Source organism: Carassius gibelio, chromosome A16, assembly GCF_023724105.1.
Source record: "Carassius gibelio isolate Cgi1373 ecotype wild population from Czech Republic chromosome A16, carGib1.2-hapl.c, whole genome shotgun sequence".
In the NCBI taxonomy this organism is placed as follows: domain Eukaryota; kingdom Metazoa; phylum Chordata; class Actinopteri; order Cypriniformes; family Cyprinidae; genus Carassius; species Carassius gibelio.
In genome coordinates, this window is record NC_068386.1 from 14564649 (window position 1) to 14587566 (window position 22918).

General features: G+C 36.3%; 3 protein-coding genes across 10 annotated transcripts in view; all 3 read left to right on the plus strand.

Moving 5' to 3' along the window:
• LOC128030709 (SHC-transforming protein 1) overlaps nucleotides 1-7480 on the plus strand; it is a 33177-nt gene extending 25697 nt beyond the window's left edge. For all 4 annotated transcript variants that reach the window (XM_052618565.1, XM_052618563.1, XM_052618567.1 and 1 more), the window contains 7 exons: nucleotides 869-920; nucleotides 1178-1304; nucleotides 2094-2253; nucleotides 3327-3384; nucleotides 3718-3831; nucleotides 4206-4441; nucleotides 4545-7480. In XM_052618565.1, the coding sequence (XP_052474525.1) occupies nucleotides 869-920; nucleotides 1178-1304; nucleotides 2094-2253; nucleotides 3327-3384; nucleotides 3718-3831; nucleotides 4206-4441; nucleotides 4545-4673 (876 nt within the window). In that variant the 3' untranslated portion in view covers nucleotides 4674-7480. The remainder of the gene's footprint in view (nucleotides 1-868; nucleotides 921-1177; nucleotides 1305-2093; nucleotides 2254-3326; nucleotides 3385-3717; nucleotides 3832-4205; nucleotides 4442-4544) is intronic.
• Nucleotides 7481-7605: 125 nt separating this feature from the next.
• Nucleotides 7606-8972, plus strand: LOC128030710 (lens epithelial cell protein LEP503-like). The gene is made up of 2 exons (XM_052618568.1): nucleotides 7606-8208; nucleotides 8745-8972. The coding sequence occupies exon 1, from the start codon at nucleotides 8010-8012 to the stop codon at nucleotides 8199-8201; it is 192 nt and encodes a 63-aa protein (XP_052474528.1). The 5' UTR covers nucleotides 7606-8009; the 3' UTR covers nucleotides 8202-8208; nucleotides 8745-8972.
• Nucleotides 8973-10019: 1047 nt separating this feature from the next.
• Nucleotides 10020-19751, plus strand: LOC128030844 (pre-B-cell leukemia transcription factor-interacting protein 1). 5 transcript variants are annotated; one of them, XM_052618882.1, is made up of 10 exons: nucleotides 10020-10161; nucleotides 11919-12007; nucleotides 12440-12649; nucleotides 12781-13054; nucleotides 13929-14156; nucleotides 14744-14767; nucleotides 16038-16081; nucleotides 16183-16299; nucleotides 16569-16836; nucleotides 17123-19751. In XM_052618882.1, the coding sequence occupies exons 2-10, from the start codon at nucleotides 11945-11947 to the stop codon at nucleotides 18481-18483; spliced, it is 2589 nt and encodes an 862-aa protein (XP_052474842.1). In that variant the 5' UTR covers nucleotides 10020-10161; nucleotides 11919-11944; the 3' UTR covers nucleotides 18484-19751. The 5 variants fall into 5 exon arrangements, with proteins under 5 accessions (XP_052474842.1, XP_052474843.1, XP_052474844.1 ...); XM_052618883.1 differs by having other exon boundaries at nucleotides 17129-19751; XM_052618884.1 differs by having other exon boundaries at nucleotides 17132-19751.
• Nucleotides 19752-22918: the final 3167 nt, after the last annotated feature.

Below are 22918 nucleotides of genomic sequence, written 5' to 3' on the forward strand. Positions count from 1 at the left end.
GATTGTATTCACTGCAAGGACCTTGATAGTGTACTGAAGTACAACATTCCAGCAGAAGGAATGTGCAAAACTACCGTATTTTCAAAATCAGTTAGTTGGTGGGTTGCCTGAGTCTGTCTAAATTCGTTCAGTTAATTATTATATTAAAATTATAGTTAAATTGTAAGTTAATTCTGATTAATAATGCAATTTTTAAGTATTTATTAATAAATATAATATAAAATCTTAAATTTTTGTTATTAATATTTAATTACAATTATTGATTAATAGATATAACATTTTAGAATATATATAAAATATATATATATATATATATATATATATATATATATAAAATGCAAAATTGAAACCAGTAATTGAACAATTAGAACTCAATTACTAATTTAATTAGAAAATAATAATTTAAATGTGTACATACTAATTATTTATTTAATGATTATATACAATATATTTAATTATTGATTTAAATTTGATTTAATATTAAATATAAATACATTTGCATTTTATGCTATTATTATTAAATATGTACATATCGTTAATCAGTCGGTTGATGGATGAAACCCTACTACATACATTTCTTTTCCTCATATTCGTCTTACTCTTGCTTCTATCAGCTTTACTCTCATTCTGTCATTTCTTTCTCATTTGTCTTCTTCATCTGTCCTGCTGTCAGTAGTCATCTGTTCTTTCCCCCTACTGTTTCCTCTTCTGTTTCCTGCCCTTTAGTCAATAGACACCCTCAGCTAAAAGACTTGCTTTCTTCTGCTTGTCCCTTTGTTCTTTGTGTCTACTCTCTAATTTCTCTTAATGTTCCCCTGTTCATTCTTCCTTTCTTCTTCTCCATCCCTTTCTTTCTGTTTCTCCCCAGGACACAGCAGAGTATGTTGCCTACGTCGCCAAAGACCCCGTCAATCAGAGAGGTAAATATATGCCTCGACACTTTCACATTGAGTTCTTTCATATCCGCAAGTGAATTTTAAATTACTGGTTTATTTGATGTTGAATACGAAATTACTTGGTTATATGTAGCATTATTTGTTATGGCTTTAAAGGAATTATTTACCCGAAAGATTTGGAATGACATGATGTTTCATTTTTGGGTGAACTATCACTTTAAGGAAAATCTTGTTCTTGGCAATGACTGATGTCTTGATATTCAATATCTGATATTTGGTAGCATGTCATATCCTGGAGTGCTCAGAGGGCTTGGCTCAGGAGGTCATCAGCACCATCGGCCAGGCTTTTGAACTCCGCTTTAAACAGTACCTGAAGAACCCCCCCAAAGTGGTTACCCCTCATGACCGGTATGTGCCTGTTCAAACAAGTGCTGCAAACATTTACATTTATGTCAGTGTGTTTACATGAGTGTTTGTGCATTGTTTAATGATGGCACCTTCGTAGGTTCTTTAGACACCCCCTTAATATCCTGTATGTCTGTTTACAGCATGCGTTTAAGGTGCTGAAACACATGACTGTGGCTATTTGCACTGCGTACCCACATCGTATTACTAATGAGTACTATTGCCTTATTTCTATATAAAATATCTAAAAAGATGACTGATAATCCAAATATCCTTTATATTTTACATGCATTCTATGAAAACAAGTATTATTTTATGCAATGTTGCTTTTCAGTAACAGTGATGTTATTCTTAGCTAAAAATATTTTGTTAACTTAAATAAAGCTGAAATAGAATATAAATATTAGATTAAAAAATTAAATGAACTGTTGCATTGGCAACTAATGGAAATAGGTTTAAGGTACTAAAATTACCGTTAAAAACTGAAACAAGAATTAAAGCTAAATAGAAGTATAATGCATCTAATAAAAATGACAAAAGCTAAAATGTAAATGTATAAGATATAAATAAGGCTAAATCAGCACTGCTCAAGAAATGTGCAGATTTAAGGATTTAAAAAGATCAAAAAGGCTCATTAAAAACTTATATTTTTGGAGCATATTATATTTGTTTATTGTTCCTACTTCCTTTTTATTGAGTTTGTGTCTATTCCTGCTGGTAGCAGAATGAAACGATACATCGTGTCATCACTCAAACAGCATCTCTATATAATAATATTATCTTTACCTTTAGGATGGCTCCTTTCGATGGGTTGGCCTGGGAGGAAGAGGAAGAGGACCTGCCTCCGCCTCAAGACTTTCCGTATTACAATAACTTCCCCGGTAAACAGGCTCCCATTGGAGGCTTGGTTGACATGAGGACCCGTCCTGGACACAGTACAGGAGCCACGCTGGTGAGACACACGTCTGCACAAGCTTGTGTTCGTTAACATTGATGTATTGGGATTTTAAGTCTTTTGAATTCATTCATGACCACAAAGTTTTGTTCAGTGAATCTTTTTGCGTGTTATTAGTGAATCATTTTAGTGGATTTGGTTCGTTAAAAAGAACAGATTCATTCAAAGCCAAAATAAGTCTTGAAAATAAGTCCTTTATAACAATTTGTGTGGATGGAAATTTATAAAGAGACCTCAGCAAGGGTTTAAGAATCATAAGAATTTTTCTTGCGAATGGCAATAAAGCAGATCTTTAATTTTTCCTCCATTGTGTGAACTGCTAAGCATGAGTAAGCATTTGTCAAGCTCTACCGTAAAGAAACAAAAAACACTTGGATTTGATTAAAGTTTGTAATAAAAGACACCAAGTCTGCATTTATATGATAAAAGTACTGTAATATTGTGAAATATTATTTCAGTTTAAATTAATCCTTTAATATATTGTAAAGCATGGTGAATTTTGCAGAATTTTCAGCAGCCATTATTCCAGTCTAAAGTGTCACATGATCCTTCAGAAGTCTTTCTAAAATGCTGATTTAGTTCTCACTAAACATCTTTTTATTATTAACAATGGTAGAACATTTTTGCTGCTCAATATTTTTTATGAAAACCATGAGACCCTACCATTCAAAGGGTTCTGTTAAGTACCATTAATATATAATATAATATAATATAATATAATATAATATAATATAATATAATATAATATAATATAATATAATATAATATAATATAATATAATATAATATAATATAATATAATATAATATCATTTTTGTTGTTGTTGTATTAAATGCTATTGGCTCATGTTATGGTCAGTCTTCACAGGCTGGAAAAGCCACCAGTGCACTTGAGCTCACCGTCTTCAAAAAACAGAGAGTTTAGTGTACAAGAATTGTGATTCAGTGTATAAAAGTGAATTATTATGTTTAATTCACTTAAAAGATTAATTTACAAACACTGATTCGTTAAATAACAAAACTCCACTGGTTAATATATGCATCAGCACTCTAATTCCCTGTCTCTCCTCAGCCCTTTGGACAGCCCAGCCAGAACGATATTCACAAGCAGCCTCTTCCTCCTCTTCCAGGTCAGGTTTGCACAAACACACATGCTTCACACTAATAATCCCTGCCCTGTTCCTTTCATAGTGCCACATAGTATTTGTCAGTCTTATATTATCGCACTTCCCTTCATTTCATTTTGCTCTCAGCTGAGCCTGTCATTCTGCAGAGTGAGTCAGCAGTGTTTCTGTCACTGTTCAATGCTCTCTGTTGGAAGCTGCCCAAACCTATTACACAGCTCCTTTGATGGGTGGCTTCTGGATCGCTGGATCAGAAAGTCAAAGCTTAAGCGCACTCACCTGAAGGTTAACTTACTTTAACCTCACAGTCGTCCTCTCTTTTCTCTTTCTCCCTTTCAGTGGGTGTTAAGGAGGGAGGCTTGTTTGATGACCCCTCATACGTCAATATTGATAAATCCCGCCTCCCAGCGCCAGCAGCCAATGGGAATGCTACCAGAGATGCATTTGATATGAGTGAGTAACTAATGCTTGGAAAAATGTATGGATTTATAATGCGTGTCTTGATATTCATATATTTATTAAAAAATGGCTAAAAATAGTGATTTTATGTTTTTCCTTAATCCGTGTAAAAATCATGATAATTAAAGCAATTACTTCTTAAAATGTTTATTCATATTCATTAATATAATAGTATCATACAGTAAAAATCTGTTCAACATTAATAAAAGCATGATTTGCACAGTTTTTTACTAGTTTTTTATTATTTTAAATTATTATAATTCTTTGATGAAAAAAAAAAAAAAAGTTTAGTTAGAATTAGTAGTTAGTAGAATAACTAAGTGTAAATTCTCCAGAGATGCACCAATATCAATCTCTCTGTCCTTTAGAGCCATTTGATGCTGCTTTAGTCATGTCGGGAACAGTGGCGCCCCCTCTGGCTGAGCAGCTACAAAACGAGCCCTGGTTCCACGGTCCTATAAGCCGCAGGCAGGCCGAAAGACTCCTGACCAAGGATGGAGACTTCCTGGTGCGGGAGTCAAACACCACCCAAGGCCAGTACGTCCTCACTGGACAGCAGGGTGGTCAATCGAAACACCTGCTTCTGGTGGATCCAGAGGGAGTGGTGAGTAATGTGATGAAATCTACCTTTTGTCCTTATTAAAACATTATAGAATTCTATAGCATGTTAATACAATTCTTTAACGTCTGTTCTCTTCCTTTCATAGGTGCGCACCAAAGACCACCGCTTCGAGAGCGTCAGTCACTTGATTAGCTATCACAAGGACAACCGGCTGCCAATCATCTCGGCAGGAAGTGAGGTGTGTCTGCAGCAGCCAGTCGATCGCCGTGCTTAAACAAAAAACAAAAAAAGGCAGATCTTTCTCCACCACACATTTAAGAGAAACAAACTCCTCTATTTCCTGCTATTTTTGCCAGACTCTATTAGAGAAAAACTTTTTATTTTCTTCTTTTTTTATCCGTTGGGAGTGTAAGATAATCATATCTTCACAGAAACAAAGAATTTTGTACCGCATCAATTACCGGCCATGAAATTACCAAGCGATGCAATCATTCTACTCAAGGACAAACGGACACGTCGCTTGAAATAAGCGATTATAAAAAGCCAAACTATGAATGGATCATGTCCCAAACACGACTTCATGTCTCAAATTATTCTTCGAGTCGAGAGTTGATGTGAATGCACTAAAATTGCAGAACCTTTGAAGCACTCTAAAGATTCACATCTCGTGCAATGGGCGAAATCCAAAGAGTTTGTTTTTAGAGAGCATTTTGTTGCGGCCGTTTGGAAATCTTGCACTTCCGTGGTGTCCTGACTGCCTGATGAATATGCAAAACTTTAAAGAGAATCCAGAGCTCATTCTCACGATCCCCTTCCGCATCTCATGAATCACATCCAGAATTCCCACCGGAATATCTCTGTTCTCAGTGTTCCCGCCAGGGGATAACACACAGAAATGCCTCTTAATCTCAACCTCACAATACCCTTTATAGAATTCCGAACGTGAGGAATTTTGGTTACTTGGGAAGACCCCTGGACATATGTGAAAGCTTGTGTGGATTTTTCCTTATGCAAATAAGCAGACGCTGTGAGGGACTTAACGCGGCCTGTTATGAGATACAACAAACTAGACTGTGGAAAAAGGGAACATTCCCTTTCCACATAACATCATATATCAGCTTGGGACAAAAGGGACAAGAGAAAAAAAATGAAGTGCAATGAGTGGACATGGGTGTGTAAGCCTGAATAGGACTGAAGGATCGTAGTTTGAGATCAGATTAAAGCCTTTTTATGATGTCATTTTAACTAAGTTTTTATATATTTGTTGCAATGATGTCATCTCGGTCAGCTGACGTCATCATTGGGATGGTTTTAATCTGGGAAATAGAGGTTCTATTTATCTTGTGGATGTCACTTCTGTTCGCATTGACAATCGATTTCTTCAAATATATCGAGTTGTCAGCTGCTTCTGTTTGTCCCGGAGACTTGAGTTACTGGAGAAAGCGTAAGGAGGCTATGGTGTGTGTTATAAAACATGCGTCCTTTTCAAAGATTCACTATAATCACTTTGCATCTGAACAACATGTATAACATATAGGGGACACACCAGCCAAGAAGAGGAAAAGCGCTCCAAATGAATTGTGAACGTGTCTTTGCAGCCGCAAGTGCAGTTTCTGTTGAAGCCACAAACAGGAAACCACGTTTTTCATCTTTGTTTGCTCTGATATTGATCGTGCCTTTTTACCAAACACAGACACACCGATAAAACACAGTCGCCTTTTTGTGATTCTATGGGTAATCATGACACTTTCTTTTCTGGGAAAAAACAACAACAACGGAAAAGATAATCAACTGCAAAAACGACACCAGTTTAGTGAGGCTCAGAACAGGTTTTGGGAAAGCAGTCTTCTGCACATTAATTCTGCTACGCTGTTTTTACTGTGCTAAGTTTAGTGCTGGTCTGTGGGTTAAATAAAACTGCTTAGTATCGTGTTATGTTGCTTCAACTTCAGTATGTGAATAAACACCTTTTATCTGTCATTTAGTAACCAACATTAGCTGCCCTGCAAGAGAACATGTAAATAAGCTTTGCCTATGCTAATAGCTGTCTAAAACCAGTCATTCACTGTGTGGATCTGTGTCTAATGTATCTGTTGGGAATTTGTAAACTCGCAGGAAAAAAACATGAAGGTGTAAGATTTGACATGCTCTCCTGAAGACAACGCAGTAGCATTGTTTTTAATCACACAAATCTATGTAAATTGAGGATTCACTTAGTCAGATGTGCAAAGAACTTATCTGGATACTTTATCAATTTGAGATGGGCAACTTTTTAATTTTTAATCTTTTTAATAGATGTCACTTTTGGACTTTGAGTCAGTGGTCAACATTCATTCCACATTATGAATCCAGATGGATCCCAGCCGCAAATGTAGAGATGGTCCTCACTGCAGTACGCAAAATCCAGATCCTCCCACCTTACATATCCCTAAACCTACCCGTCTCCACCCCCTGATCCCTAAACCCACCCGTCTCCACCCCCTAGATTTGGATCCAACCACGCCCCCTGGATCTTGTGTTCTGCAGTGTGGGGCTACTGCAACTGTATGTGACCAGCCTTCACGCTTATGTGAATTTTATTCAAATTAATGCATTGAATGTTTTTTTTTTTGTTTTTTGTTTTTTTGCCATCAGACTTTTTATGTGCTCATAGCACCACGGATCTGTTCACTAACTGACAAATGAAGATTAAAGAAAGTGTGTTTATGAGTCTGTGTGCGTGGATGCAAACATACACAGGGCTGGAATAATCTGGCTTTTACAACTTTGACTCGCCACTGAACTGTTTGCTCATTTTCATATTTCACAGCGGCCTTTTGTTGCATGGAAACACTTCCTGTTATTGTGGTTACGGTGTCTATTTTTTGTTGTGGTTGGTTGTTTGCTATTTTCTAAGCCAAAGGCATTTTATTCTTCTTTGCCTATATAAATGTTACTTTCTTTTTTTTTTTTCTTTTTTTTTTTTAATACATGTTTTTGAATATTTTAATAATTATTTTCATGTTGTTGTTCTTTGGGGAAAACATAAATGTTTACACCTGTATCAAATGATCGATTACATATATAAATACATATATCATTCACCTTTCTTGGTGTGTTTCATTTCACCTATTACCTTTTTTTTTTTTTTAGATCGAGATCAAATGTCACATTTCAGAATCTTACTACTGTCTTCTTCTTTAAGATTAATCCATAAATATTTCTTTGTGACACTCGTCACATTATTACAAAGTCTGTATTTATTTGCGCACTTTTTTAGAATATTTTGACAGTCATTCAGGACCTTTCACTGCACAGTAGTGGAATTAGAGGTGAACAATAGGTAGATGAGAGATGTTGTGCTGCCATTGTGTAATAGGAGGTGAACAGTTTGCTGGCATTTTCCAGAGCTGAATGAAACCCATTTTACAGGGGGCACTGGGTCTGTGTATCCCACAACACACAGCAGTCGGTTTGCTCCAGTGTTAAATCTGAAGAGACGTTACGGTTGAAGGAAAAAGTGGAGACCCACAACGCGCAGCGGCAAACAAGGACCTGGCCCGCTCTCCTCCAGTTCCTCCCTTCAAGTATCGCTCGCACTCTCCAGTCGACCGTGGAGCGGTGGAGTGAGATGCACCCACAGCGCCCGCTGCCCCAGGCCATGCCCTCCTCAATGGGCCAAAACCTGAGAGATGCAGCTCTGAGGATGGGCCACGGCAGGAAATTGCTGGGAGGGAATGTGGCTTTTGGAGTTATCCAGTCTCTTAAAGAGTGCCTCTACTTCCTGCTCTGCTGCTGGTGCATCAAAGAGATGCTGGACTAAGAGAAAGGTAAATAATTGCACACACACACAGTAAAAAAGCAACTGTTTGGTTACCAACATGCTTTCAAAATATCTCCTCTTATGCTCAAGAGAAGAAAAAAAACTCACAACTTTGGGATGAATTATCTCTTCATGTGCCAAGGTGACATGTCAAAAGTTTTGTTTAAGGGTTTTAAGTTTTTCATCTTATATTTACATTTTAAAATTTTAGTCATTTTTTATTTAATTTTAATTTTAGTCATTTTTAAGCAAACTAATAAAAGTGTTTTTCTAAGCTGTTTGAGGATTAAATGAGATATTAAAGTTGAGCAATACTTAAATGTTAATTGGAATTGATTATTTAAACTTATTGAAACAAAACAAGGGATCAAAAACATTTAGCCTTGACCTTGTAGAAGTGTGCAATAAAGTGATGTGACCATTAGAGGGCGCCCTAGGCAACCGCAAAATAAATATTTTGAAGCATGAATAAATTAGTAGATTTATCGTCAGATGATATTTAAAACCGCTCGACAGTGATATTCATGATGTTTCCTTTTTCAGAGCGTTTGAGCAGGTGGATGATTGATCACAGATGTGTTGATGCTTTGACCTGAATCCAGATCTCTTCACACACAGGCAGAAACTCGTGCCTCACAAGTCTCTGGCACTCTAGAGCACGCAGGCGATCACATCCCTGTCGACATGCTGGTGGTATTCAAACATGTTTTAACTGACACCGTTTGAGAAACTTGTGCAATAAATGAAAAATAAAAAAAAAACATTGTGTAATTCTTTTTAAATAACTAAAAGGTCACGAGAGTTTTTAAATGGCTTAAAATTCAGGGTACGGCTACAAACTGTGACTGTAAAATGTAGGGCTAATAGTTTATATGTAAAGACACTATTAGTAATATCTTAAATTAGGCCTACTTATGTGAATACAGATAAAGTATGCCATATGCTTATTTGAATACTCTACATAAGTATTTTACCCAAATGTATTCACAATGGGTTCTAATACGTTTAAAAAGTAGCATATCAGATGCTCTATGCAAATAAACAGCCTATTGTAAACTGAGGCATTACACTACATTACACAGTCACTTATCTGTAGTTTCTGAAAAGAAAAGAAAAGGGTAGGTCAAGCTTGCTCATGCAAAACTCTTCACCGCAATGCTAGTGTGTTTTGGGGGCTTGATATGGCCTTTAAACCCAAGTCAAAAAGTGATATAAGCATGGCCACAGTGAAACTGGAATCCCTTTCAAAAGTGTAATCTATTTTTATAGATGATAACTATAAAAATATTGTATTGAGGCTTTTTTTTTTTTTAATAAGAACAGTTTATAAGGTTCTTAAGACGCATAAGTAACACAAATCCAAATAAGGATACTATATAAACAAAACCAATTTAAGAGCATTTCAAATTTAATTTCCTGTTATTAGGAAAACTTTCATTCTTCAGAGCAAATTCAGTGACTCAAAATCATATTTTGTTCCAAACAGCCCTTGAAATTGGTTTTGAGTCTATAAAGAAAATTCTAAATAACATAAAGCACAGAAATGATGCTATATTAAAGTCTTGCTTGGAAGAAAAGTAATAGAACACTCTATCCATGTTTTACATTAGGCTACTAGACATAAACACCAAGTCTGATATATGCGGATGGAGGTTTGTCGGGATCCTTTCTCATTTGTTTGAGCACACATCTCCTCGTTATCATGTCACCTGTGTTCGTTAGTCAAACACACAAAAAAAGTGTGCTTTGAAGGGCGGAAGATAACGTATGCTGTCATTGGTGGAGAACCAGTCTGTGGGCGGGACATTGCTAAACGTCAAGCTTTGATTGGTGGAAAACTTTGGAGACCGAGGGCCTGTCAACAAAACTGCACACTTAAGTTTGCAATTTTGCACAAGACAAGGAGAGCGTGGTGGAAATTGAAGAGTATTTAAGGCGGAAGGTGCTTCAGTGTTTTTAGGTATGGTTCTCTTTAATACTTTTAGAAATTTTTCGTATTTAATCGAATTCAAATCGCCTTTACATGAAACTTGGGGCTTGTTTTTTTCTTCTATATTTCCGGCATGTGCATGAATGTGTGTATATGTAAAGTGCGACTTCGTCATTTGCGTGCAAATTTAATTTTGAACACTCCCATTTCTCAACCGCATCTGCTTAAGACGTGCACAGATGTCCAACATCCGTGTAACATCCAAACACAGAGAACATGCGATGCGTATATGATGCATGGAAGTAATAATTGTGCTGATATTCGTATGACGTTTAGATGTGTCCTTGTATGGACATTTTCTGTTGGAAGAGGAGATGGAAGAGATAAAACTGACAGAGGACCTAGCTTTTCATTTAAAACGGTCTGGGTTTATCTGGTTTAATAGTTCACAAATTTACCAGAGTAATCTTAGCTTACCCCTAAAATAACAAATATAAAATATTTGTTGTTGCTTCTGTAAAATAATCACTAATTTTATTATCGTATATAATATGATAATTTTCTCTAAAATAATTGATTAATAAATGTATTACATTAATATGGAAGCCTTCCAACCTCAAGAATCTTTCAAAAATGTGTCAATATTTTAGGAAGCTTAATAAAGCTAAGCTTTTGTCTGTAAGACAATTAAAACAATATACAATTATCAACAATATATAATTAAAATAACTTACAACAATTCATCAATTTGTATACTATATTTATAATTATTTTTTGTGTTATTTTTTTTATTATTTAAAATATTAAACATCAGTATTTTCATTATCTTTTGATAATACCAGTTCAGTAAGGTGCACTTTGTGCTTCTTTCCGTGCTATTTTTAGCTGTTATCCATTTTCTATATCCTCAACAACTCTCATGGCTACATTCAAAAAAACTCTCATGGGAGCCACATTATTAGCAGACCCAAATTACTGCGAAAGGAAAAAGATCCTTATTAAAGAGTGAAGTGTGTCACAAAGTGGCACTTCGATGATTAGGCCTCTTTCATTTTAGAAATTGTCATGGAAGATTCACCATTTGGCTTAACGGGATCCCGTTCTTGCTTTGTTTATCGCAGATCTATTTAATATTCAGATCTACTTAGAATTCAAAAGATTTAGCACAAATGGAAGAATGTTTGAAGAAGGTGCTGTAATTCATTGAAATGGCTGTTCGTCTTTGACCCACTTGGAGAAGTAGCTCACGTCTGTCTTGGTTTTCTGGTAGTGAGCAGTAGGTCCATTGCTTTGTTTTTTTCACTGTTTTCAGTATGTGTATAACTCCACCATTCTCCTCTTGCATTTAGGACTGTTTCACTTGACATCCTTAGTAACACCGTTCTTTGCCAAAATATTTGCCAGCCAGGGAACCGTTGTTGTAACCAATGGAGCAACACAAGGATAATACTAATGAAGTGAAAAACACTTTCACCGCAGCTCCAGCTTTTCACTCTCTCTCTTTTCCACTAGTAGAGGCCTGTAGTACAGAGACCGTCCTCACTGAACTCTCTCACCACTTTCTCCATTATATAAACTTGTCCTTTCATTAAAAAGAAATGTCTTATGTGTACAGTGTATGCTAACACAGTAGTTTTCTACATGCTCAGGGTCCTTTACATATCCTTTACGTCTCATGCAATGAAACTCATCCCACAATACAATTGGTCCTAAATTTTACTGTATTTTTCTGTTGATTTGTCACTGAACTGGAACTGGTGACTTTCTGAAGTGCTCATGTTTTTCAGTTGCTGGACGGAGCCACTAGGGGGCAATGTCTGAAAACAGCAACAGTGCCAATGGAAGCAGCTGGACTCTTCTTACCTCAGAGATGAAGGTGTGTGTCAGGGTCAAAGGCCAGGATGACAGTCTCTGGTTTGAAAATAATCATGTTATTGCATGCATAGACTGATACAAGCGTCAATGACGTTGCATCCAGGCATTTTATATATGTGTGTCTATAAATGTATATGTGTGAAAATTTAAATTCATACATGCAGTGACTTGAATACACATCTTCTGTTTATATAGATGCAGTATTTACGTAATATAGTTTATGGAAGCATAGTATTTATGTAGTGTAATCAATAACTCATGATATTTCTAAATAATATGAATAGTACTGTGCACTCATACTGTGGGTACTATGTAATTACTTGATGTGCTGGTATCATAATGTATCATAAAGAACAACGCAAGGTAAGTGTGGTAAAACTTCCCAAAAACATACTTCTTTTATTAATTGGAATCTTTCACTTTCCGTGTGCAGGTGTCTGGAGTTGAGAATGTGGGTCAGGTAGCTGAATGTCTTAATATGGAGGAGCAGCTCTCAAAAGCACCTGAGCCCTCACCGGAGGCCCACGTTGACCTAGAGAAGCACTCCTCTGAAGCATCTGCTCACCAGCCGACAGAGACATCCTCGCTGTTACAGTCTGACCCCGCTCTCACCCATGGGTCAGAGCCTCCAGAGCTCTCTCAGGTGTCCTTCCTCGAATAAATGCTTTAAATGTTCTAAAATCCTGTTGGCCATAACAAAACGAAAAAAATCATCCTGTTTTTCTTGTTCCTTTAGTGTAAAATAGTAACTAAATCTAGCAAAATATTAACCAGGTGACGTCTCCGGAGACCAGTGAGGGTCGGGCGCAGCTGAATGCAGCACATGTGAGAGAAGAGCCCAGCTCTGTCGGCTCCTGGACCCCTGACCACGGGGATCAAGGCCACTCACAGAGCCCAGTTTCTCCCAGCGCTGATGGCGAATCATTCTCTGACTCATACGCTCACATAAGTCCTACCTCGGGATCATGTCCACTTCCTGCTTCAGTTTATCAGGAAAGAGACTGGTTTAAATCAGATGAGGACTCTCTGAGAAAAACCATAAATGAAGGTGAGAGACTGTACAAAATAAGTGATATTTAGTGTATTTATAATCTATTTTGTGATTATTTGATTTAGTTTTTAATACTTGTTGCTTGCTTCTATGTTTTATGTACTGTATATACTTTTAAAGTGGTGGTCAAAACAGAGCATAACTGCAGTTGGCAGATCTGTTCTGGAATAATGATGGATTTGCATGATGACTGGTGGCAGCTTGATTTCTGTTTATTATTCTTTTATTTATATACTATAAATAAAGCGTGTGCTCTGATTACATTTCAGATGCATCATTCTCTCTGTTTTTCGCTCTCTTTCTTAAGATGAACATGTGCTTGTACCTGCATCCTGAAAAAACTACAGATTGTATTCTGTTTTTTTCCCAAATCTTTTTGAAATTATATAAGATGGTGTGTCAGTGTTTGTCTTTATAAAATTTGTGCACTTTATGTAATTTGAAGAAAGGAATGAGGCTGCAGCAAAATCGTAGTAAGACTTTGGCCGTGGTTTTTCAAGTAGCTTGGGTAGCACATCAGCATACATTACAATTCAAAAGTCAAATTTTCTATTGTAATATATTCAACCGTTTTCTATTTTAATATAATTTAAAGTGTCATTTATTCCTGTGATGGCAAAGTCGAATTTTCAGCAATCTTTACTCCAGTCTTCAAGTGTCACGTGATCCTCCAGAAATCATTCTAATATGATTTGTAGCTCAAGAAACATAACCCTAGAATCAGAAAACAGTGAACAGTTAATAATATGTTCCAGAGCCAAAAAAAAGCAATGTTTGGATTGTATATTTGTGTACAGATCATGCTTTTTTTTTTTTTTTTTATTGACTTACTGAATATCCTCAATAATCATGTGCCCTTTTTTCTGTGTAGAGTCTAAAGAAGTGTTAGAAACAACCGGGAAGGAGGGGAACGCTTTACGAAAGAGAAAAATCTCCCACCTGGGCTCTTTGGACAAGACAGAGGCAGATGATGATGATGAAGAGGGGGATGAGGAAGATTTTCAACCACCTCAAAGAGAACAGGAAACCGTCTTCTCTTTGAACAAGTGCATCCTTGCAGCTGTAATTCTTCTAGGGCTAGGGACCATTTTCTTCTCTGGTAAGCATGAGGCCCGTTTTCACATTCTTTTTCATTTTTAACAAATCAAATGAAATACAGATTGCTGTATTATTTATATCAAGTACTTAGCATATTCAAACAATTAAATAAATGTATGATTTTAATAATACTTCCTATATTCTTATTTAATTACCATATTCAGCACCAAAAAGTGGGTCTTTTTAAGTTAAAGTGAGATAAGATTTCTCTTATTTTAAATAAATTTGTCATTACAAATAATATACTGTGAGTGAATTTGTAAGACGTTACGTGTATAAAATTGTATCCCATTTTTTTCAGTTTGATTTCATAAATGGGATCAAGACACTGCTCTTAGGCCGCCGTTATTAGGTTGTCAGTCACTAGAGACGTCTGCGTGAACTACATACTCAGAAATGTGTGATGGAGTTTACCATTTATGAGGATGTTTAGAATTAACTTTTATAAGACTCCTGGACAATCTGATATTGAATATTGCAAGTCATAAAAACGGGGCATGTGACCAAAAGTACCTATGCGGTGGCCCATATCAGAGAGTGAATTTGAATATGTTCCTGTGTCTGAGACTGAGGTGTATTGTTCCACAGGTATGCTCATGGACCCGGATGGTGGTAGGAAGAGAGAGAGAGAGTGTTTGTGTGTCTGTGTGAGATGGATGGAGCAATGAGATGCTTAAGCTCAAAGTAATTTGCTGGTGAATGGATGCCGCAGTTGAAAACATGCATGTGCTTTTGCATATGTGCAGGATATGATCTGGTTCTCAACCTTTTGACCCCTATGCCCCTCATTGTCCACAACAATATTTGAATGGCCTTTCCACTTGGTCATGATTTGCTGGATAAGAATTAAGAATAAGAATTTGAATAATATATTTTTTTACTCAAAATTTTCTACCTGATGAAATATTTTAGAACTTGCCAAATCTAGAACAATTATTAGTAATTTTCTATTAGTAATATGTATTAAAATGCCATTGAAAGATACTGTTAATTTACATTTACATGACTTTCAATGTCTAGAAATCTTTTTTTTTTACTCAAACTATCTCAAATATCCAGGATGTCCAAGAATGTAGAAACAATGGTTCCTTAAGTTGAGACCATTTTTATTTATTTTTTAGAATAATTTAAATAATACACTTTCTCTTTTGTGTACTTTAAATGAAAATTCACCCAAAAATGAAATTTTGTCACCCTCAAACCTGTATGAATTTCTATGAAGATATTTTGAAGAATGTGGGTAACCAAACTGTTTCTGGTCCCTGTTGACTTCAATAGTTGGAAGAAACAACATGGAAAAAACATCATGGAAGTCAATGGGGACCAGAAACTCTTTGGTTACTTACAATCATCAAAATATATTCTTTTGTGTTCAACAGAAGAAAGAAATACATGCAGGTTTGGAACAACTTGTGGGTGAGTAAATGATGACAGAATCTTAATTTTGGGGGGAAATTGAGAGTTGCAGTTATCTGGGCACTGGTTAAATTGCGCTTTCATGTTGTACAATAACTCATGACAGTTGCATTTGAAATTGTTTGTGCATCCTGTTTAATTTCCTGTGATCTCAAGTGGATTCATAACCACTCTGAATAACTGTGGAAGACTGAAAGACCATATAAGTTAGTTACATGAATAATGCATACATTTAGAAAATGAATCGAAAACATTTACTGTAGATTAATGTACAGATTTAATTTAATACATTGCATGTTATAAATAAGCCACTGCTTGAACCGCATGCTTTTTGTGTGATCCTTCAGTCCCTAACTACTTTCTCATCTTCATCACATTGGCCATTGTTGCTTTTTACTGATCAATATGGGATTGTGATTCTGGTTATGTTGCTTGATTTGCTTGATCTTCTGCGTTTTCTTCTCAGAATCAGACATGGATGTTAGAGAGTTGAAGGAGCCAACAAATCAGGTCAGTTCATCTGCTATTCATTTTTTATGTGACGTTACAGACCTACACATTATATTTTAGTTCGTATTCTATCATCTGTTGATCATTTATGTGTGTGATAGGAGTGGCTGAATCCTGAGGTCTCCAAAGACATGCCTGCTGGTTTTCAGCCTCCAGATATTTTAAGCAAACAGGCAAAGGAAGATCAGCACGTATTGTTACTACAGGCACAGCTTCAGGTACAGAATCTGTGTTAAATGAAGTCCAAATGAGTGCAACAGAATTACAAGTAAACAGGCTCCACATGTAAATGACCTTTTATACTGTTCCTCAAGGTTTCTAGGACCAAAAACTCTTGTTGTAATTTACTTTTGGATGACTGTTATATTCAATAAGGCTATTTCTGTAATACATTATTCTCTTTTGTATTACAAAGTAGCAGGGACATTTTCAAAGTATGGCCAAATTAAAGCGTTTCAGTCGTTCAATGTTCATTTTTTGCACTCAGCAACATCAAGTTGAACTGAAAGAAGCGCAGTCTCGGGCAAAGGAGGGAGAGAAAGAGCGTGTGAGGAGAGAAGAGCTGGAGAAGGAGTGTGAGAGGATAAAAGGAGAACTAGATCGAGTCCCTGCTCTTCAGAAGGAGCTGGAGCAAGAGAACGAGAGAATGAAAGAAGAAAGTGTGAGAGCAAAGAAAGAGCTGGAGGCCGTGCCATTGCTTCAGAGAGAACTGGAGCATCTGAAAGTTAAAGTTTCACAGCTCACACAGAGCACAGGTGCAGTGAACACACATGCACACACACTGACAGCAGTGATTCATCAATGTGAAACATGTATTCTATCTATTTTTTTTTATTATAAAAAATAAAAAAACGTAACCGATGAAAGCCTAGTAGCATTTGTATCTCTTTAACTTGACTTGTTTTAAAATACAGAGCATTATGAAAAACAAATTAAGTTATGAAATGGAAAGAACATTTTTGATTGTTTTCTCTGCTTTAAAAAATGTATTTCATGAAATTAAAAAAAAAAAAATAAGCTTGCATCTTTTTTCTCTTCAAGGAAGAGCAGAATCTGTGCACCCCATAGCAGCCTCTTGGACGCCCTCTGCTGGAGACAAAAGTGATGTACCACCGATTGAAAGACGAGACACGAAGCCCAGGAAGACTGGGGGCAAAACCAGTGAGGGCAAGGGAGACAAAGAATGGAACAAGAAGAAAAGTGGAAAAAAGGAAGATGACAAGGAAAGGAAGGAGAGAGTGACTGAGGGAGAACATGCTAAGGAACAGAAGGAGAGGAAAAATGATAAAAGCCACCAAGAGGCAGGTAAAGCAGGCAAGAGAAAAGAGTGGGAAAAGGACAAAGAACGAGATGATGCTAAAATGAGGAAAGAAAGTAAAGATTTTAAGGGGTGGGGGGAAAAACAAGAATCGAAGGAAGATAAAAAGTGGCAGAAAGACAAACATGTAGGACAGGATGAGAAGAAGGGAAACGAACAGAACTGGAAGGATACTGGGAACAAGAAAGTGAAAGAGGAAAAAGAATGGAAGCAGAGAGGGGAGCGGAAAGAGAACAAAGACTGGAAAAGTGAGAAACCGAGTAGCGGGAATGACCATAAAGAATGGAAAGAGAAAAGGAAGGATGAATGGAAAGGTGAAAAGGAGTGGAGAAAGGAAAAGAGTGATGGAAAGCACAGCGATAAAACAGAGAAAAAATGGAAAGGAGACAAAGACTTTCCAAAAGAGTATGATGGAAAAGAAATGGAGGGAAAGCACTGGCGAGGGAAACAAAGAGAGTCAAGAGATGGAATAAAGGAGGAGAAAAAAAAGAAGGCGTACAACCATAAAAATGAGGGGAAACATAGCTCCAATGAAAAGGAAAAACAACATAAGGAGAGACGTGGCCACAGACCACCAGACGAGACCGCCTCCCATCACCATAACGACCGTGAAAACTACTGGACCAAACAGAGAGAGCGCATTCAGCACTATACCGGCCAGCGGGAGACGTGCAGCGGTGTGACCGACTGCGCTCGAGTCGAGGGACTCTCCCCCGTCAGCCTGCGGGACTTCCAGACCCTTCTCCAGTCCTACCTGAACAAGCTCCAGGATCAGGACCAGACCTCCAGCAAAGAAGAGCTCCGCAAGCTGGTGCAGGAGTTCTTCACCGATGGAGTGTTCGCTCATGATCAGATGCCGTTCAGGGAGTTTGTGGAAGATGTGGAAGACATCTTAGAGGACATGGCTGAAGGAGAAGACAGCGACAGTGAGGGAGAGGGAGAGGAGAGCGAGGAAGACGACGACGATGATGAGATGGATGAATTTGAAAGAGAGGCAATGGAGAAGTTTGCACTTCCAGAAGAAGTGAAGAAGGTTGAGCGGAAGGGAGAGCAGAAAAAAGACCGCGGAAGAGTGAAAAGTTGAAGGCTTGTTGAACAGTCAGGCCTGATTTCTAAACAGCGTATTCATTTTGAGCAGTACAGCTTTGCTTTTTCTTTTGAATGATAAAATTCTAACTGTTAAAACTCATTGATGGTTTCCTTCTTAAAATAGCTGTTTTTGCTTATTTTGCATTCATATTTAAGAATGTTATACACCATCAAATAAAGTCGCCTGTTCTGTCAGTTAAAGATCTGGGGTTGGATTCATGAAATGTTCTTAAGAATAAAATCCTTAGGTCAAATTTTCTTTTCTTCTTGGCAAGAATTCTTAATATATATATATATTTAAGTATTTTCTTTAAAAGAAAAGCTGACAAAGAATTAACATTTCTGAAAAACAATTCTAAATGACCTCTTAGACTACATAGATGATTAATAAATTAATTGGACCATTATGATGTTAAGATATACGTGTTACAACACTATAATACTAGCTAAATATAATGCATATTAATACTAGTTATTATAGTGTAGCCTACATGTAGGTTTGTTCCAGATAGAAATACTGTAGTCTATCAGTGGAGAAAGGGTCACAAACCCCTCATAGTGATGACAGAAGTTGCCTGCTATTAGACTAAACAGTTAGAAGATATGAATGAATACATTTACTTTTTAGATTACCGAGTATGAAATAATTTGCTGTAATAGAAGACAAATTTAACCTCTGTAGGTTAGAATACAATCCGCAAGTCAAACTATTTTGTCATTGTTATTTTAGTCTTAAAATATTCCTAAAAAGGAAATAAATGCGTTCTTAAGATATTTATTTTTTATTATAATTTTAAATAAATTATCGTAAACTTATTTATCCTACAAATGTTCTTAATTTAGTTTTCTTAAGAAGGTATTCATAAATCTGGCACCACGATACGTTGACAGAACAATGACAAGAACTGAAGGAAACTAATCTAATGTTATGACACATTAGTTTGTGCAAATCTCGCACAAAAGTAATATTTGTGTGGGAATATTATAACTATGTGCATTTTAATAACATACTTAGCTTATACACTGTACAGATATTGAATAGAATGTAGGAGTTTATTAATGTTTAATTTTTGTGATGCTCTGCTTTTTTTCTTTGCTTTTTTCTTTAAATTATTTTCTTTGTCTTTAAGGTTAGGACTCCTTGTTTGGGAATTTCACTAGTATTTATAACATTTTATGGAGGATATAATTAGTTAATAACATGACCACTAAATTGTAACTAAAAATGCAACACTGATAATGTAATAAAGTAATTTGCTTTTTTGTTATTGTTGTTGACTGTTAATCGCTGACATTCATGTGGTTGTGGTTATGGTAGTGGGTAAGGCTCATACTGTGGAACTTTTCACAGAATAAACAGAGGATGTGTTGCTTGTTTGCTCAAAGATTTGTGCAATTTTAGGAAAACTTTTTTGGAATTCTATCACTGCAATGCAGTTCATCATCTCTTCATCACAACATCACTTGTAGTTCCTGATTAGAAAGAAATTGTAAAACAGAAAAGTTTTCTCGGTTCCACCTGTGCTGCACTTTATTTGATTTTGACCTGAATATCTCAAATGAACTCTGAAATGTTTGCACGTACAGCAGTTTACGTCAGAACTTTATTAAGCATGATTAAACTGTAAAAGACATTTAATTTAATAAAGCAACTCATAGAGAGCACAGAAAAATCAGCACAAAAAAGTATCCTTGTTTTTAATAGTACATATTTTATGAGTATTAATTCTGAAGGAATTCACAAAACACAAGAAATTCTCACAAAAAATCTGTCCCGATATCCTCATTGAATAAAAGGAGTATTTTACCTATTCTCCTTCAGTTAGTTTGATGTAACAGTTAAAAAAAAATCCTATTTAAGTATCATTAAGGAATCAATCACACAGAAAAAGGCAGGGCTTGAGATGAGTGTTTTCAAAAAAGAAAACCTGTGCTTTTTCACAGTGAAAGAGGAAGGGAGGGAAATGGTTCACTGAAATAGTTCTTTACTTTTTTACTTACATTTCAGCCATATTTCAAGCATTCCTGCTGATGCCTTTTCACATGTACCTTCTTTGGAGGTCCTTCAAATAGATGGAAAAAGACTGGAGAGGGTTCAATCTGGTGCATTTTCAGCACTCCCCAATCTGAAGTGTTTGTCGGTGCTTATCAATGATGCCATTTGTAGGTCCATCAGCACCATGGAAAGTCTCGCATTTACTGGTTTGAATAATTCTGAGGAGTTGACACTGAGACGTCTGAAGTTAGAATGTATCTAGCAATATATTTGATCCATTGGTTAGCGTAATCAGACTAGAGATCAGAACTTGTGCACAGGGCCTTAGTGATATTTTCTGTTCTCCTTCTGATGGAATGTCCCATCTCACAGCTTACTGCGAAGGTTTCAGATCCCTGAAGGCTTTCGAGGTCCTGCTTATCGGTAAAAACATCACTGAGACTACAGAGGATGGATCATTTCGGGACCAGAGGGAAGCTCTGTGAACCATCACTGGGTAGATTCTTTTTTTTATAATTTAAGAGTTGGATCCCATCTAAATAGGATTTTTTTTTTATGGATTTCCACTGAAAATACAGCGATTAAGTATTGATGCACATTATGGAACTACTTTTCAGCTGGGATGTACATGAACACCACTGTTGGTGCTAAAAGAAGTTTCAAAATAGAAAGCAGTTCCCATTCCCATTATAAATGTTTTTTATACTTACATTTTTACACTACATCTCAGAATGTGTTTAAATTCTCGAACTTCTCAGTATGATGATCATGATGATGACGATGATGATTTATAAACTATCGAAACCATGCTGGTGTATGCACGGGGTACAAATTGATACCCTGCAAGAATTTTGGTTTTGGGTGTAAATCTGGCAATACTTGCATTCCATTTCTCTCTCTCTCTCTCTCTCTCTCACACACACACACACACACACATAGTTTAAATATACAACAACCATGAATAAAACAACATCAACAGCTGTTTATTGGCACTTTGTCATAAATGCCATTTGACTGATCACACTTGCAGCTGATAACACAAACCAGATTAATTAAAGCAGTTTAGAGTTCTCCAAACAAAATGTCTGTCGGCAAAACTACTATAAATCAATGCATTTTTGTTAAATATATGAAAGAAAAAAAAATCCTATTTGCATACATAATGCCAGCAGGGTAGTATTTCTGTTTTGTTTTGTTTTGTCAATCAATCATGTCTTTAGAGCCTGAAGCTGATTGCAATACATTTCTAAAACCATCAATCTTTCAAGAAGAGCCTCTCACATCTGCACTCGCACAAAACATTTTCTGGCATAGAAACGCCTCTGAAGTTGAGCAACCTTCTTTACTACCTTGAAATCTTGGAGAAAATATTAACTAAACGACTGCCTAATAAAAGATAAATATACAATTACATAAAAGCTTGCCATTGAAATAGTAGTACTATCATTACATCACTATTCAATGCTATAGTCACTATAATTACTTTTTTGCGATTACAGTCTGATACAGGAACTAGAGGAAGGATTAGGATTTAGGCTCGGGTTGTAGGTGTGTCCTGTTTGACAATGTGTGCTAATCATGGTTTTAACAGTGTTTGTCTGATACACTGTGCGAGATTTCACATCTAGAAAAAATATTTTACACACATATATATGTATATATATATATATATATATATATATGTGTGTGTGTGTATATATATATATATATATATATATATATATATATATATATATATATATATATATATATATATACATGTGTGTGTCAAATCATTCTATTTGACCTATTTAATGTTTATTTTATAGTTTTGTTTAACTGTTTAACTTTTGCATTTTGAGTAAAATTTTAATGACACTCACAGCCACAAAGCCTGTATTGTCTGGCAGTAATTATGATGGCAAACAATGCTACTCAGAGCGAACATTAATGTTGTCAACCAAACCCAGAGACTTTTGGCTTAGCGAACAGGGTGGAGGAGGATCACTGGACTGTGAGGGTTTTTGTCTTGGTAATTGGAAAGCACATGTTCCTGATAATTGTGTTCTGGTATGCTGTGCGCCCCGCAGCAGACAGCTTTCTCTCTCACGTAGCTGCATTCTTTCTCTCTCCCTCCCTCACGTATGCACAAACATATCTTAATAATGCAGAAAGAATGTTATATAGTAAAGAAGACTTCTTCCACTTATATTTTGAGGAATGTGGCAAAGCATGCTGGCTGGAAACTTGGAGAAATGTATCTGACTAGGCTATCAAGGTGTGGCTGGATGATGATCTCACTATGGTAGTCTCAGTAAGCCTTTGTGCAACAATCAAATACATGCTCCTACTTGTGATACACACACACACACACTCACTCACTCACTCACAGGTCATTCAGACACGGGCCATGCAGCTGGCACCGAATCCACTGCAGTAAATCAGAAAGCAGAAA

Excerpts from the sequence above, each read along its gene's own strand:
- LOC128030710 (XM_052618568.1), top strand. The coding sequence starts at position 8,010 with ATGCACCCACAGCGCCCGCTGCCCCAGGCCATGCCCTCCTCAATGGGC.
- LOC128030844 (XM_052618882.1), top strand. The coding sequence starts at position 11,945 with ATGTCTGAAAACAGCAACAGTGCCAATGGAAGCAGCTGGACTCTTCTT. Across the intron at positions 12,650-12,780 it reads AGCCTCCAGAGCTCTCTCAG|GTGACGTCTCCGGAGACCAG; the intron begins GTGTCCTTCCTC and ends AATATTAACCAG. Across the intron at positions 14,768-16,037 it reads GCTCATGGACCCGGATGGTG|AATCAGACATGGATGTTAGA; the intron begins GTAGGAAGAGAG and ends TTTTCTTCTCAG.